Source organism: Amblyomma maculatum, chromosome 11, assembly GCF_055883805.1.
Source record: "Amblyomma maculatum isolate TAMU_Amacu chromosome 11, ASM5588380v1, whole genome shotgun sequence".
NCBI classification, from domain to species: domain Eukaryota; kingdom Metazoa; phylum Arthropoda; class Arachnida; order Ixodida; family Ixodidae; genus Amblyomma; species Amblyomma maculatum.
This window is the reverse complement of record NC_139354.1, coordinates 9,834,599-9,848,834: the sequence shown is the minus strand read 5'-3', so window position 1 is coordinate 9,848,834 and position 14,236 is coordinate 9,834,599. Positions and strand designations below refer to the sequence as shown.

The window sequence follows — 14,236 nt, the reverse complement described above, 5'->3', positions numbered from 1 at the left end:
GCGTCGAATGCCGTATCTTGCAGAGCCACGTTGGACAAGAAAGAATGTCACTGGAATCGAAAATTATTGCTGGAGCTATCAACAACCAAGGTTGCCACTTCAACTGCATGCTACTCTTTCCCTTAAGTTGAACAAGAAAGAATGTCACTGGAATCGAAAATTATTGCTGGAGCTATCAACAATCAAGGTTGCCAGTTCAACTGCATGCTACTCTTTCCCTTTCGTTGGACAAGAAAGAATGTCACTGGAATCGAGCATTATTGCCGGAGCTATCAACAACCAAGGTTGCCACTTCAACTGCATGCTACTCTTTCCCTTTCTCTTCGTTGTTTACATACTAAATCAGAAGCCGTCGTCCCCCTCACTTCTGGCTATGTTTTTTTCTTTTTTGTTCAGGCATTTGATCCAATTCTTGTCAGCTTATGCGCAGAAACCACTAAAGGTCCTGCTCTGGCTCTCATGCTCCTTCTTTTCTTCCCTTTTCTCTTTTTCCTCCACTTTGACACCTGTCCGTTGGCGAAGTTAATACGACTAGAAACTGGTACTTGAGATATTAAAGCATGTAATAACATTTCTATAAAAACGAAAGCGATGATGCCTTTGTAATTTGTTAGTACTGTCTGAAACTGGACTGCACAGAGAAAGAGAGAGAGAGAGAGAGAGAGAGAGAGAGAGAGAGAGAGAGAGAGAGAGAGAGAGAAACACCTTTTGTGAAAGCAGATTTAGCGTTCAACTTGCGCCTGGTTGACAAAGGCAAGCTGATCTTACAGTTGCTCCAAAAAACAGCCAGGCACTCCACGAGGGGTGTGAAGGGAAGGGGATGTAGGGACAGAACAGAACGACAGCACACTAGGAGAGTGGTCCGTGCTTTGTGGGATTTACCTTCCCAAAGCGACTCAGGTATGAGGGAAGCCGTAGTGCAGGACTCCAGAAATTTCATCAACCTGGGGTTCTTTAACGTGCACTGACATCGCAAAGCACACTGGCACCTTGATTTTCACCTTTATCGAAAAGCTGCCGCCGCAGCCGGGATTCGATCCCGCATCCTTGGGCACACAAGTTGAGCGCCCTAACCACTGCGCCACCGGAGCGGGACGCACAGGAGGAGAAGCAGTGTTCTAGATTAGCACACAAAGCAGAGCAGTTGGAATAACAAGGGTCCGAACGCAGACAGTAATGCAACTGTTTAGGGAAGTTGCAGAGACAGTGTATGTTTGAAGCCTACGAAGTAAATGTGCTTCAGCAACTTTGAGATGTAGGTAGGGGTGTGAGGTACGTTTCTACACGACGTTTTTAGTCGCACTGCGCTTTTTTTACCATCAGCTTATGTTTTGTAAACACACTGCACAAATTATGGTATTTTTGTTTTAGTGTTTCGGCTGTGTTTTTCGTTGGATTCCGCCATGCCATAATGTGACTCGAGGTGGAGAGCCAAGCTGCAGCCCTATAGTAAGGGAAGGCAGGTTTCGCCTTTTTCCGCTTCCCTTATCACACGGGCATGTTATGTGTACCGTTGCTCACTTCTAGTATAAAATAACTTAAAATGTTTTTAAGTAGTCACAAGACTGGTATTTGGCTCAGTCGTAGGTAATTCAAGATGAAGTGAAGGAGCGCTAGAGGCGATGGCCAGTGAAAAAAGAAACCTACTAGCGAAAGAGGAGGAAATATGTAAAGGCTCCAATATTGATAGTTATCCCACTAAGAAGACAGCTATCTGTTGTGCTTTGGGACGGCACAATTGGCTCAAATGCCAATCACAAAAAGGCTGTCGGAAACTTTTGATTAGTTCAGCCTGATATTAGCATGTGATAAAAAAATTGTGTTATAACACCCGCGATGCTTTTCGAGGCTGTGCCAGCGGGAACCTTTAGCGGACCCTTTAAACATCCTGAGCTACAGTTGACATTTAAGTAAAAAAAAATGTTTCTCGAGCATGCATGAACAGATGAAAGAAGGTAGCGAGGAGGAACTGTCACTCTACGCTCAAAACCCCTACAGCATACGCTTTAATCTGTCTGCGCCTAGTTAAGCTTCAATTTTACTACAGTTCAAGAATTTCTAAAACCTCCCAAGGTAATAAATAACGTTAGAAACTGGAAGGCAACTTTAAAAACAAAGATGATGTTTGGTTTGATTTGGTTAATGGGGGTTAACGTCCCAAAGCGACTCAGGCTATGAGAGGCGTCGTAGTAGAGGGCTCCGCAAATTTCAACCTCCTTGGCTTCTTTAACGTGCACTGACATCTCACAGCACACGGGCGCCTTGCTTTTCGCCTCAATTCAAAAGCGCGTATGTTCTCTTATGCATCAGAACGTCGTTCATTGCGTGTCGCTTAAGTGAACTCAGCGGTTCGAAATTTATATTACATTCTAAAATCCATAATACATTATTAGCTTGTAATGCACACTACAAACCCTTTGAGCACTGAGATATGCGCGAAAGAAAATTCCAGTAATATATATTTCGAGCAGAACCCATACTTCTTTCAAAATCAAGAACTACATCACCACAACCCCACACTAGCGTTCCTATAGATATTATTCACATGTTTGATCAGCATTCCCTTTAATTCGAAACTTTTTTCTGATTTCGATCGCGTCATGAAAGCTGCAATACTGGATCATATAGTATGTGGCATTAAAGATTCGTTTCATTGTAATTTATCATATTATTCTATCCTCTATCGCATGCACATTGCAGCAGTATACTGCAAAATATGCAAAAATCAGCAGGTGATGTCTCCAAGCAACAAAGCACGCAAGAAACCAACCTCTAATTATGATGCATGTCCGGACGTGTCTTTTCAATGTGCTTCTTTTCCTTTCCTATTCCATTCTTTCATATATACTGTAGCCGGGAAGAGTTGAAGTTATGCCCTTTATATTCGGCAGAAAATAAAATAATAATAAGCCATCGCAAAAATGCTGTGCTTGCCAAATTGAAATTTCTCTCGCATAGCCCGCTTTTTGCTTCGCAGGAATTTAGTGCCTACACTCCGCATGGCGCTCTTACAGCTTTCATGGCACTGAATGATATTACTTTTCTTTCATATCATCCTTACTCAAAGCGCGCTCGTGCGATTGCTGGGAGACGAAATTTCGTTTTCATTGTAATTATCTCGCTATATTGCCTTTCCCCAACTGATTCGCTGGGTAGCGTTCCGTGAAACAGCGAGCGTGGGTTGTCCCCTCCGAAGAGAATGCGAAGTTAATGATTTATGGCTCGAATGCATCAGCGGCGAGCCTAATATTGTTCCTCGAAAGGGGGCATTTCGAAATCACCGATATGGGGAAGAAAGGAGCGAAAAGATTTTAAGGCTCAAAGCGGTCTTACAGAAAAATTGTGGCTGACTGTTTCTTATTTTTGTTTTCCTTGCGGATGCATTTGAAAACAGTTAGCGTGTTAGAATCTCATAACAGCTTCAAATATTGGAACTCTAATAGAATGAGATGTGCCAGAAGAATTCTAGGGACGATTCCTATACTCACGAATATAAAATTTGAGTGCAGCTATTTAAGCGTTTTTGCGATACATTGGGGCAAAGAATTGTAGAGGTGCTTCTACCTATGTATGCGTAGTTATAGAGCACTCTTACATTTTTTTTTTTTTTGTTTCTCGTGAGCTAAGTGAGCCGCACTGAGATCGTGGCTCTGCTTTCTTTTCTTCTGGTGAATTTTCTTTCGCTCGTGTATCGGCGACGCGGCTAAGCCACCTAACGGGCGCATAAAAACTGCGCTCTAACATAGGCAGCGCTACAGCGCATGCGGTTACCGTTTATAACGTCCGCAAACTGAGCTGTTCTACTGAACTGTTCTACTGAACTGTTCTACTGAACTGAATTCTACTGAATTGTTGTGTCCTGCGTCGTTTCTAAATTATCCACCATTCCCGCAGCCCCTGGACAAAATCTTGGTCTGCTTACCCCTCTCTTCCAGTAGAATTTTTTTTAATGGTGTAGTTGCAAAAGGCACTGTAACTGACGTTCCGAGGTGGTTTCAGAATATTGACAAGAACATAATATTATACTGATGCCGGCCAAATAAGAGCCAAGTTCCTTGAGCTTCGTACTTTGACACTGTTTACATATTTTATTACAATGCGTAATTTTACTGCGAGTATATTTAGTTAGGCAGTTATAATATAGAATAAATTTTCTCTTTTTTTTTTGTCAGTTTCACAAGGCATGTAGAAACAAAACACAGAGCGTGAAAAAAAAACTGTACAAAAAATTGTTGTTAGAAATGAAACCACCAAAAAAATTCCCATATTTACTGAGTAAGTACCAAAACCTAGAAAATGTGTTATGATGTTACGCCGGCAAATAGTGCGCTTGCTAAAACTTATAAATGCTTCAGCTGTAAAATGCGAAAGCGTAATTGTACTGTAATTTTGATGTTTGATAAAGAACCAAAGGTGGTCTAAATACATCTCAAACTCTTCACAAAGGCCTACTTCAAGACTTTGGCATGTAAATTATTATTCATCAATCAATAAATCAATCACGTTGTGGAAGGACAGCTGAATCAAACAAGTTGTAGGAGGACTTGGTTGAACTCATGAAACACAAAACGAAATTAAAAGAGTGCGAAGGCAAGGAGGGAGAAGGGGGGAGGGGGGGGGGGGGGGCGCAAGTATTATAACCAAGGTTTTGGTCAAAAGAATTGCCCACTGTAAGTAGATAACGGTACACTACACAAACTTCTATTTTCTTCCACTGCCTGCAAACGGTTACCTACTGAAAGCTCATCAAGTTTAGACAAGTGTTTTGCAAGCAAGTCTGCACATGTCTAAGCGTCACTTTTGTTTTGAAGCGATACGGCAGCTAAGGAAAGCGATCACAACAGCTTAATGATGATGCAGGAGGAAGAGAGGGGGGAGGAGGTGTCGACCTTGATTTCGAAGCAGCTCCTCGGATTCGGCCGAAACTGGGTCACCTATAGCGCTCTCCAGCCAGCCGCAGGCTTTCGGGTGCTTAAGAGGCCCATGGCGCACACGCGCAACCAGTTAGACGTCGAAGGACGAGACACAGGTGTTTCTAATTGGCTCCGGACGCAGGAAAAGCTTCGGGCCCCATCGATTACTCAACGACCTCGCTCGCGCAACGGGTTACCCAACAACGATAATGAAAAGAACGAAATAAAAAAAAAAAGTGAGCGGCATGCGTTCGTTTCAGAAACGTGCAACTCATCGCCGCCTCCTCCGCAAAGTTTCTTTTCGAAGCTCATACCCGGAGACGGTCTTCATAGACGTCTTCGTCTGATGCGAAAGTTGCACGACGATATTATCAGGAATACCTCTCAAAAGCAACGCAATCAAAACTGCTACAGACAGGCATCGCTTATAAACTGCATAATGTTGTTCCTGCAGAAAAAACAATTAAAATGGCCTTCACCGAGTGAGCTAAGCTAGAAGTGGACTGGGGGAGGGAAGGGGGAATGAAAGGAGATCGTAGAAGAGAGATCATTTAGCGCCAATGAGCTAACCGCGTCAGATTCCAATCCGATGAACTCCGGTGTGTGCGAGAGCGCGCACTCGTGCCTAGGCCTAACGGCACGGAGTGCATGCATGCGCCAAGCCGCCAGTCACCACGCACAACCACCGAAATCGACTCACCGCTCTTGCCAACCCCCGACGCTCCTAGAACAGCGATCTTCACCTCGGAAAGCGTCGACTTCTTGCGCCGAATGCCTCGGATGGCGTTGGAACTCATTTCTCTCACTCTCCCAGTTGAGTAAAAAAAAAATCACGCGATTAACGCCGTTCGCAGCCGTTTTTCACCGCATCTTGAGCCACCACCACCACCAAGCGTCTTTTCGTCTTCGCTCCGCCGTCTCAGAGCATGGAAAGCAGTCACCAGAGAGAAGTCCAAGCCTCCCCGCGAACCAAGTGAAAAGGACGGACACAAAAAGAAGTGGAAAAGAAGGAATGAAGAGGCCACCGCCGCAGCTACCTCAAGCACCCACCAGCGCTTTCTAAAACACACCACCCGTTCCGCGGCAAAACCCTGTCGTCTGCTGCTCCTTTCTCCTCCGACGTTGTCGTGGGAGGCATACGGCCGGAGAGGATCGAGAGGGCAGCGCGGTTTAACTGGTTTAGCGCTGGGTGGCGTTGGCGGCGTCGGCGTCGAGTTTTAGCGTTGGCGGGAGGCGCCGCGGCTACACACCAGCGCAGAACGGAAGTGACGGAATGGACGTTTCGTCACGTCCGGTTGCCGCATCCTCATCCCGAAGAGCAAAAGCAGGAGCGGCAGGCAAAGCGGAGCAGCGCGTGGAAAGTGATGGAGACGAGACGACGAGACAACGAGGGAGAAGAAGAGATGGCGAAACACCGGAGCGGAGTCGTGCTCAGCAGGCTTTGATGGCCCGTCTTATTTAATGACGTCTGTTGCGACGCTTTTGAGATCTTTCGCTCGCTCTCACTCTTTATGCTGTTTTTTGTTTGTTTATGTTCAACATAATTCGCGAATAGCGGAGTCAAAATGAAAAACTCAGCCGGAAATCTTTCGCCTAACGCTCATACGCGCTTTAGATTCTGTGTCAAGTGGATGTTTGTGCTTCTTCTTACGTATGCCTTCTTTTGTTTTCTTTTATAAGATGACACGGCTGGGCCTTTTCCGTAGATACTAAACAACAACAGGCGCGTGTCAAGAGTTCATTGAAAGGGTTTGAGCAATAGGTGCGTTTCGACCTAAATGCACAGGGATGGACGCTGGAGGTCGGAAAATTTCAATCGCACCTATGTTATGCCAGTTATCCCAGCTAAATGTAACCAAGGCTTTCAATAGCAAGGCATTTTGCATCCTAGTGAAACCTATTGAGATATTTTAAGGCGAAAGCATTTCTTATCAGTGGATTCATTCGCGCGTGTCACCAGATCGTGGCACCAGATCGTGGCACCAGACCGTATCCTTATGAGCTGACATTTCAAGCCATAAATCGAACCAACATCATTCCGTGGGAGAGCCGAGCCCACTAGCCACTACTCTACGCCTGACATTTCTTTTCTTTATTGGGCGGAAAAACTTTCAAAAAAGAGAACAGGGATAGTTCATGTCTCGAGTCACCGAGGTTCGTAATGCGGGCCCTTCATACCCCAGTAATTCCCCACCATTACAAATCCCAGCAGCTTACCGGTATCGCTCAAGATGAAAGTATGCATTTTCATCTTACCTGTACTCACCTATGGGGCTGAAATGTGGAGTCTAACAAAAAGGGTTCTACTTAAGTTGAGGACAACCCAGAGGGCTATGGAACGAAAAATGATAGGGGTGACGTTAAGAGATAGGAAGCGCGCAGAGTGGGTCAGAGAAATAACTCAAGTTACTGACAATCTAGTGGAAATCAAGAAGAAATAGGCATGGGCAGGACATCCAGTTTGAAGGTAGAATAGTAGATGGTCGCTTAGGGTAACGAACTGGATTCCAAGGGAAGGAATGCGCAGCAGGGGGCGGCAGAAAGTTAGGTGGGCGGATGAGGTTAAGAAGTTCGCTGGGGTCAAGTGAATGCAACTAGCACATGACCAGATTAATTGGGAGAATATGGGAGAGGCCTTCGCCCCGCAATGGGTATAGTCCGGCTGATGATGAGGTAAAATGCCAAAATTTTGGAAAGCGCATACAAACATCAAGATACACTAGCCAACTAGGCAGCTCTCCCAGCATCAAAACGCACTACTCTCGGAATAAAGATATCTATGATCGTGGAGGTTAGGCATGGCGGTCTTTTATACGGGTCTTCCAATTACTGTATAGACTCATCATCATGAGCAAACCGCAATACACGTCTCAGTTTTATAGCGCAGCCATTATGCGTCCGTAACGACCGCGCCGGTGTCGATGTGACAGACCGGAGGAGAGTCACGTACTAACCAGGAAATATTCACGAAAGAGTATTTCTCAGGAGAAGACAAGGAACACAATTTCTGCGCCGCTTGTTTATCACAATCTCCCCTTTGTGTCCGCATAGCGCAGAATAAAAAAGAACAGAACTTTTATTCGCTTTTGCCGCCGATACATTTCGATCAGGAGGCGGCTGTAGGAGTGTAATTACAGAAATTTAGTTTGCGCCTGTCTACTGAGTTTATTCTGTCACTTGGCGCTACATTGCTTGATCGTTGCAATGGGAATATTTGCTCTGCCATTCAAAATCGTCCTCTGTAATGAAAACGTCTTCCATCATAAGCCTTTGTTATAACCCTTCATCCATTAATTTCGACATTTTGTTTTTTTTTTTTTTTTTTGCGGCTCGTCTTTACGTATATTGTTGTTGATTTGCTATTTACATCTCACAAATTAAAGCTCATTAAAACCTGGTGCCACGTTCAACCATCTCTGTCACGAAAAATGAGTTGCTCAAATTTTATATCTCATTTCTGCCGCATGCAATCTACGAATCTGCAATAACCCCCTGGTCATGGCTAATCCCCATGGTGGGAATGCGCTATTTTTATGATGCCCACAAAATCGGCTGCATGTGATGGCTTGCACTATGGCGCACTAGTGTGTATTTTATAGTCCACTATAGCTTGCACGACAGATTGTCTGATCACGCCACTGACAGCATTTGCTATCAAGAAGAAGAAGCCCGAGCGACGCAATTTGACGGAAATGATTCTTCTGTCGCAACTGCTAAAAGAGCTGCCCGAGTGGAGGCTCAGCACCGTTGACGCGAAAATCCAGATGTGAGCGCCACCGAAGCACAAGTTAAGCGTAGCCTCCAAGAGGACCAAGCAGACGACCAAGCAGAAGATTATCGCCGCTGCCGAGAGTACCCTCCACACTCCAACTGATTAACCAAGCGTAGTAAGCAAATGGCTGTTCACACCACCAAAAGGGCCCTGCCGTTCGCGCCGCCAAAGCTAAAGAAATATGCGCTCAAATTCCGCAATAGAGATTATCGTAAACGTTCTCTGAATATTTTCTCAACAGGCAGAAACCGAATACCAGATAGTGTGGTTTTAATTTCTCAAGCGTCCACTGCAATATGTTTCCCAGAAGAACGCAGAATTACGGCGTAGAATAAAACAATCATCAATGGCCTCTGGATTATTGCACAGGCGGCAGTTCACCGGTCGTGGCACAAACATCTGTTCAGCATGAATAATTGGTTCACCTGAACTGCGGGACCCGGAGAGCTACATTCGGACATATGTTCAGATGCCCAGAGTTTCAACCACCGGCCGAACGTGTCCTTACGGACGAGGAATTGGCGATCGCGGTCTCCAGATCAGAACCGGCTTCACAAAGAAGGCTGGTGGTGGTGGTGGTGGTGGTGGTGGTGGTGGTGGTGGTGGTGGTGGTGGTGGTAAGCATTTAATACAAAAGGAGAGGATGCTTGGAGAGCCACCTCTAGTGGGCCGCTCCCCTTACAATACTAGGTGGAGTCCCTTATTCCGGGACTCCATTGGTCGACTGGGCTGAAGCGATCGCCGTCAGGCACGGCCTGCCGGGCACCACCCGTGATCAAAGGCCGGCCCAGCCCTTGTAACAAATATTTCGCGGCTCCACTAAATAAAGTTTTTCACCACCGCGCCATAAGGGAATGGAAAAAAATGGGGGTGAAAGCGTAAAGGGAGAAAGGGGTGCCGCAGTGGGGGACTCCTGAGTAATTTCGACCACCTGAGGATCTTTAACGTGCACTGACATCGCACAGCACACGGACGCCACTTCGTTTCGCCTCCATCGAAACGCAGCCGCCGGCGGTCGGGATCGAACCCGGGTACTCCAGCACAGTAGCCGGGCATCTTAACCACCCCACTACCGCGGCGGCCATATGCCTTTACAGGGAGCGTTGACGTGTGCAAATTAAAGAAGGACGTTTTTGCAGCAGATTGAATGAACCAACGCAAAAAGCCTCCGGCAATAATTACTGATTGGGATGATTTTACTCGATGAAGCAGACGCGAGTAGGTGGTGGCATCACCGACCTGGGCGCGTGAATCAGCGATTTTAAGCGAGACGCAGAGTGGGTCACCGGAAATGTGGACACCACCCAAAAACACCCCATGGCAGACAAACGGCTCATGCACATGTGGAGAGCGTAGGCGTCCTAAATGGACAGGTGAAAGTCGGGCAAGCCCTAGAGGGAGCTCATACTCACTATTTACAAATTGAAAAGGTAGATTGAAGATCCCGCCACTGAACTCAGTAGAGTACAGGAGGGGGGGGGGGGGGGCAGATCTGTGACAATTTCAACGGGCAACTGCGAAATAAGAAATCATGCCTTCCGCTGTGGCACCATCTAGATCCGACTAAGACCCAGTGTGCGGCTCGGATGCGCCTGAACCAGATAGTGCGTCAGTACGATGGAATGGGCAAGTAACTACTTGAGAACTTGAAGTGTAAATACCTCAACATGACACGAAATAGGAACGCGTCATCTGGGTTTACTAAGGTGGAGAATGAGGTATACTAGACGCGGGCATCGCGGCCAGGGAAATGAGATCCCAGTGCTTGGATGTTTATATACAATCCAACAGATGCAACAAGATAACTCTGAACAGGTTGTCAACCTCAATTCATCAGACTATAACGGATCATTAAGCGCGAGGCGACTGGGCGGCAAGAAATTGAGGCGCGCGACGCATGTCGACTCGTACAGACTTTTGTCGTCAGTGGGTTGGTGTACGCCACCCCTTACCTGGACCTCGGGAAGGCCGATAGTGAAAAGTTAAATTGATAATAAAGCAGGCATACAAAGCTGCTCTCGGCCTCCTTAGAAACGTCTATCGCGTGTATTACGCCTATCGGGGTCCACAATAGCCCTGAAGAGCTCGCTGAGGGACAAGTGACATGGAAAGAGCAGCGGCTCAAGCAGACTGAGGCGGAGCTCTGCATCCCTTGAAGCTTAGGTACAAAGACTGAGAACCCTTCAAACCAAATTATTTCCCCGGGAGAGATGCGGGAACGCATTTGGGTCCAACCTCTTCCCAAGAAATTTCAATCGGACAGCCATGAAAGTTGGAGGAGAACCAGAGCGACGACTATAGGCAAAAAGTATCAAGGGGACAATATCAAAGGGACAACGGCAGCGGCAGCATTCTCAGTAATTCCAAAACAACCGTTTGCGACTTAGAGAGGGATCGTATTTCCTCCACTCCACAGTAAATTCTTAGGACAATGCCGAACGATTAGAAGGAAGTGAATCTGGTGTGGGCCCCGGTCCACTCGAGCTTCCCGGGAAGGGAGGCTACTCCCCAATATGTTCGAGGTTTTGCCAGTCGAATCGGCGAAGGGGTCCACCACTGGTTTGGGGTGCAGCACTAGATACGTATCCGGCCATAACCAATTATTACAGGAAGCTTGGAGCAAACCTTTACCAAACCCTTGGGCGCGCATTAACATTTTTTCCGACCTAGTAAATCTGTTCTGTCAACGTGCGGCGAGCTTGCCACCTTAGGCTGAGACCATGTTATCTAGGACTGCGTGGAGATTTTGCCTGTGGCAGATATAGTCCCATCTCCTTCACTTGAACAGTGGGAAGCTGTTTTCGCCAGCCCGACCCGGACGCCCAGTCTCGGGCCTCGGGAAGAGCGCGAGAGGTCGGCGACATACTTCAACTGCCGCCCATCTAGAGCGGCTGAGGAAGCTCAAGAAAATTACCATCTCACTAACAAATTACGTTCTCTCTCTCTCTCTGGAGCGCTTTCCTCCAATGAAGCTTTGTGTACGCACTATGCGAAAGATATGCGCCAGCAGCTGATCACGTGATAGCATTTCTTGAAGGCCATTAAAAACCCACGTAAATCGTTCCATGATATAAACTTCGAAGTTAGCTATTTTTCGAAACGATCTACAATTTCGTGTTGACACTTTGTCCCTTAAGTGAATAATGAACAGTTGTATAATTATAATTACTATGTAATTAACTATGATGCACTAAGTACTCAAGACAAGGCTAGGTGACTCTCAAAAGCTCTCAGTTTGTTTCACTGGACTCGGACACACCATGTTTTTTGAAGGCTTGACTATATCTAGCAGACACCTAGTAAATATATAAAAAACTAGCGCTTCAGGCGGGGACCAGGAAATGAAATAAGCGCGTGCCCTGCCTTTTTCTACATCTTGGTTCCTGTCTGAAGAATCTATTTCGCTAATGCAACTGCGCAATAAATATGCAATTGGCCGACAAGTATTCATTGTGTATTATACTTATATCGCAGAGTAATAATTTTATTACTGTCTATCATGCACTTATGGGACTTTTGTATGCTTAAGAGGGTGTTGATGCAGGCTAGTTGGTTAAACCAGTGCCTGTGTTGTCGATCCTTCGCTTTGTCTTGTGTTCGCGCTATCCTATTTGAAGCATTGTGGACGTTTATTTTTTCAGCTCTTGCATTCCGCGTATTTCTATTACCCTGCAGTGGAACAGGCAGCTACTCTTCTGGCACAAAAGTGTTCATCGCATTCCCATGAACACTACATTTATTTCCTTCTCAAAATGATGCCATTGTTTGACACGTACTGGCGCACGGGCCTAGTCTGGCCTTTCCTGGCTTCTCGTCCGTGCTCCAAACATAATTGAGATGTTTAATAAAGACTGCATTGTACTGTAAGTGATATTACTATCACAATGTCTGCCTCTAGAGACAATTGTAGCATTTCCATGTCACATGGTCACCTGCCAAGCACTGAAAGCGTTTCACTCATTGCCACGTGATACTATTGCGTGCTCTCTGGGCCAGGACTTGGTAAGGGGCCCTTTTGTTATGAGAAACCAGAAGAGAAGCACTGAGGAAGGGAAGAAGTCTTCTAGCTGGACCAGCTTTGAGCAATTTCATTTGACCTCTAAAGGCAAATATTTCATCCAGGAACGCTATTGACCCTGCGCGGCATTCTTTTCAGCAGCGCTCCGTCTAATGGGAACTACTTTTATGAAAGCATTTTTTACAGCGTATCACAGGCGTTTAACATTAAAAAGTATACGCCCAAGCCCTACCGTATCCTTACATAAAGCCAACTTTTAAACTGCTATCATGCCGTCAACTTTTATTAGAAAACCTCTTGAATAACGCTCAATTTATTGTTCCAAATAGTATTAGGTGGCTTTGCCACGGTACAAAATTGCTTTACAGAAAAGCCTGATTGGAGTTTTAGTAACAATGAATGTTTTCTTCCTCGCTTCTTTCGTCGAATTGACGCTAGGGGCAAATAAAATTCCTTTTCTAACAATTGATTTCCGCCTTCTAACAACAACGAAAGTGGACCTTTTGTAAGCAAACAAAAATTCTAATAACTGCAAGTGCCGCCATCAGCGGCAGGTATATCGCAAGTGAATTGGGACGCGCAGAAAAAAATATTTTTCTCCGAGTTCCAAAGGGTGTCCAGCACCACCATTTGATTTTAGCTTGATCGTGGAATCATTTTCGTGTTAAATTTACATATCCAAATCACGCGTGAAAACCTTTGAAATTAAATTTTCTCTCGATTAAATGCATATTTTCCTGCGAGATATGTATGCTCAGCTATAGCCACGAGATAGTTGTACTTGGAATAAGAATTTGAAGTACTGAGGCAGGTATCCATCACCTTTTGTGGGTTTCCCCAGCGTTTAGGCCAACAAGAGCCCAGAACTTGGCAGTGGCAAGTCTCTCGCCGAGCAACGCGTCCTGAAGTACTGTTTTGACGCAGGGACCGCATCGTCGCTTTTTCCTTCGCTTCGTTAGATCGGCAAAACTTTTTTTCATTACTTAAGCACTTTTACTTTTATTTATTGATACTGCAATGTTTTACACGACCTTAGCAAAGTGAGAACACAATATGGACGTGCAGTGGACTCTCGTTAAATGGAACCTCAAAGTACTGGGAAAATACTTTCCGTTTATCAGCATTTTCGTTCGCAGAGAAAATAGGTTCAGAATTGCGCGATCAGCTTCCGCACCGCGGTCCTGACGCCCCAGGCGGCATACATGGCAAAATTACTTTTGAAAAGGAATTAAATTACATTACTAATTATATTGCTGAAAATAGCAGAAAAATAATTAAATTACATTACTCATTACTGCTCCCCAGAAGTAATGAAATTACATTAAAATTACTTCTACTGAGTAATTCAATTACTTTTAAATTACTCTCTGTCTATTGAAGGAGCAGTGGTGCACTTTAGTAAAAGTAATTTCGAAAGGAATAATTACTTTTGCTGCAAAATTACTACCAAAAAGTAATTCATTACATTACTAAATTACCGAACCGAAAAGTAATGCATTACATTATTAATTACCGGAAAAAGTAATTAAATTA

General features: G+C 45.3%; 1 protein-coding gene across 1 annotated transcript in view; it reads right to left on the bottom strand.

Moving 5' to 3' along the window:
* The window catches only part of LOC146172820 (ras-related and estrogen-regulated growth inhibitor-like), a 51,240-nt gene extending 45,296 nt beyond the window's left edge, over window positions 1-5,944 (bottom strand). The window contains exon 1 of the mRNA XM_084583559.1: window positions 5,614-5,944. Coding sequence (XP_084439685.1) covers window positions 5,614-5,710 — 97 coding nt within the window. The 5' untranslated portion in view covers window positions 5,711-5,944. The remainder of the gene's footprint in view (window positions 1-5,613) is intronic.
* Between the last annotated feature and the right edge of the window lie 8,292 nt (window positions 5,945-14,236).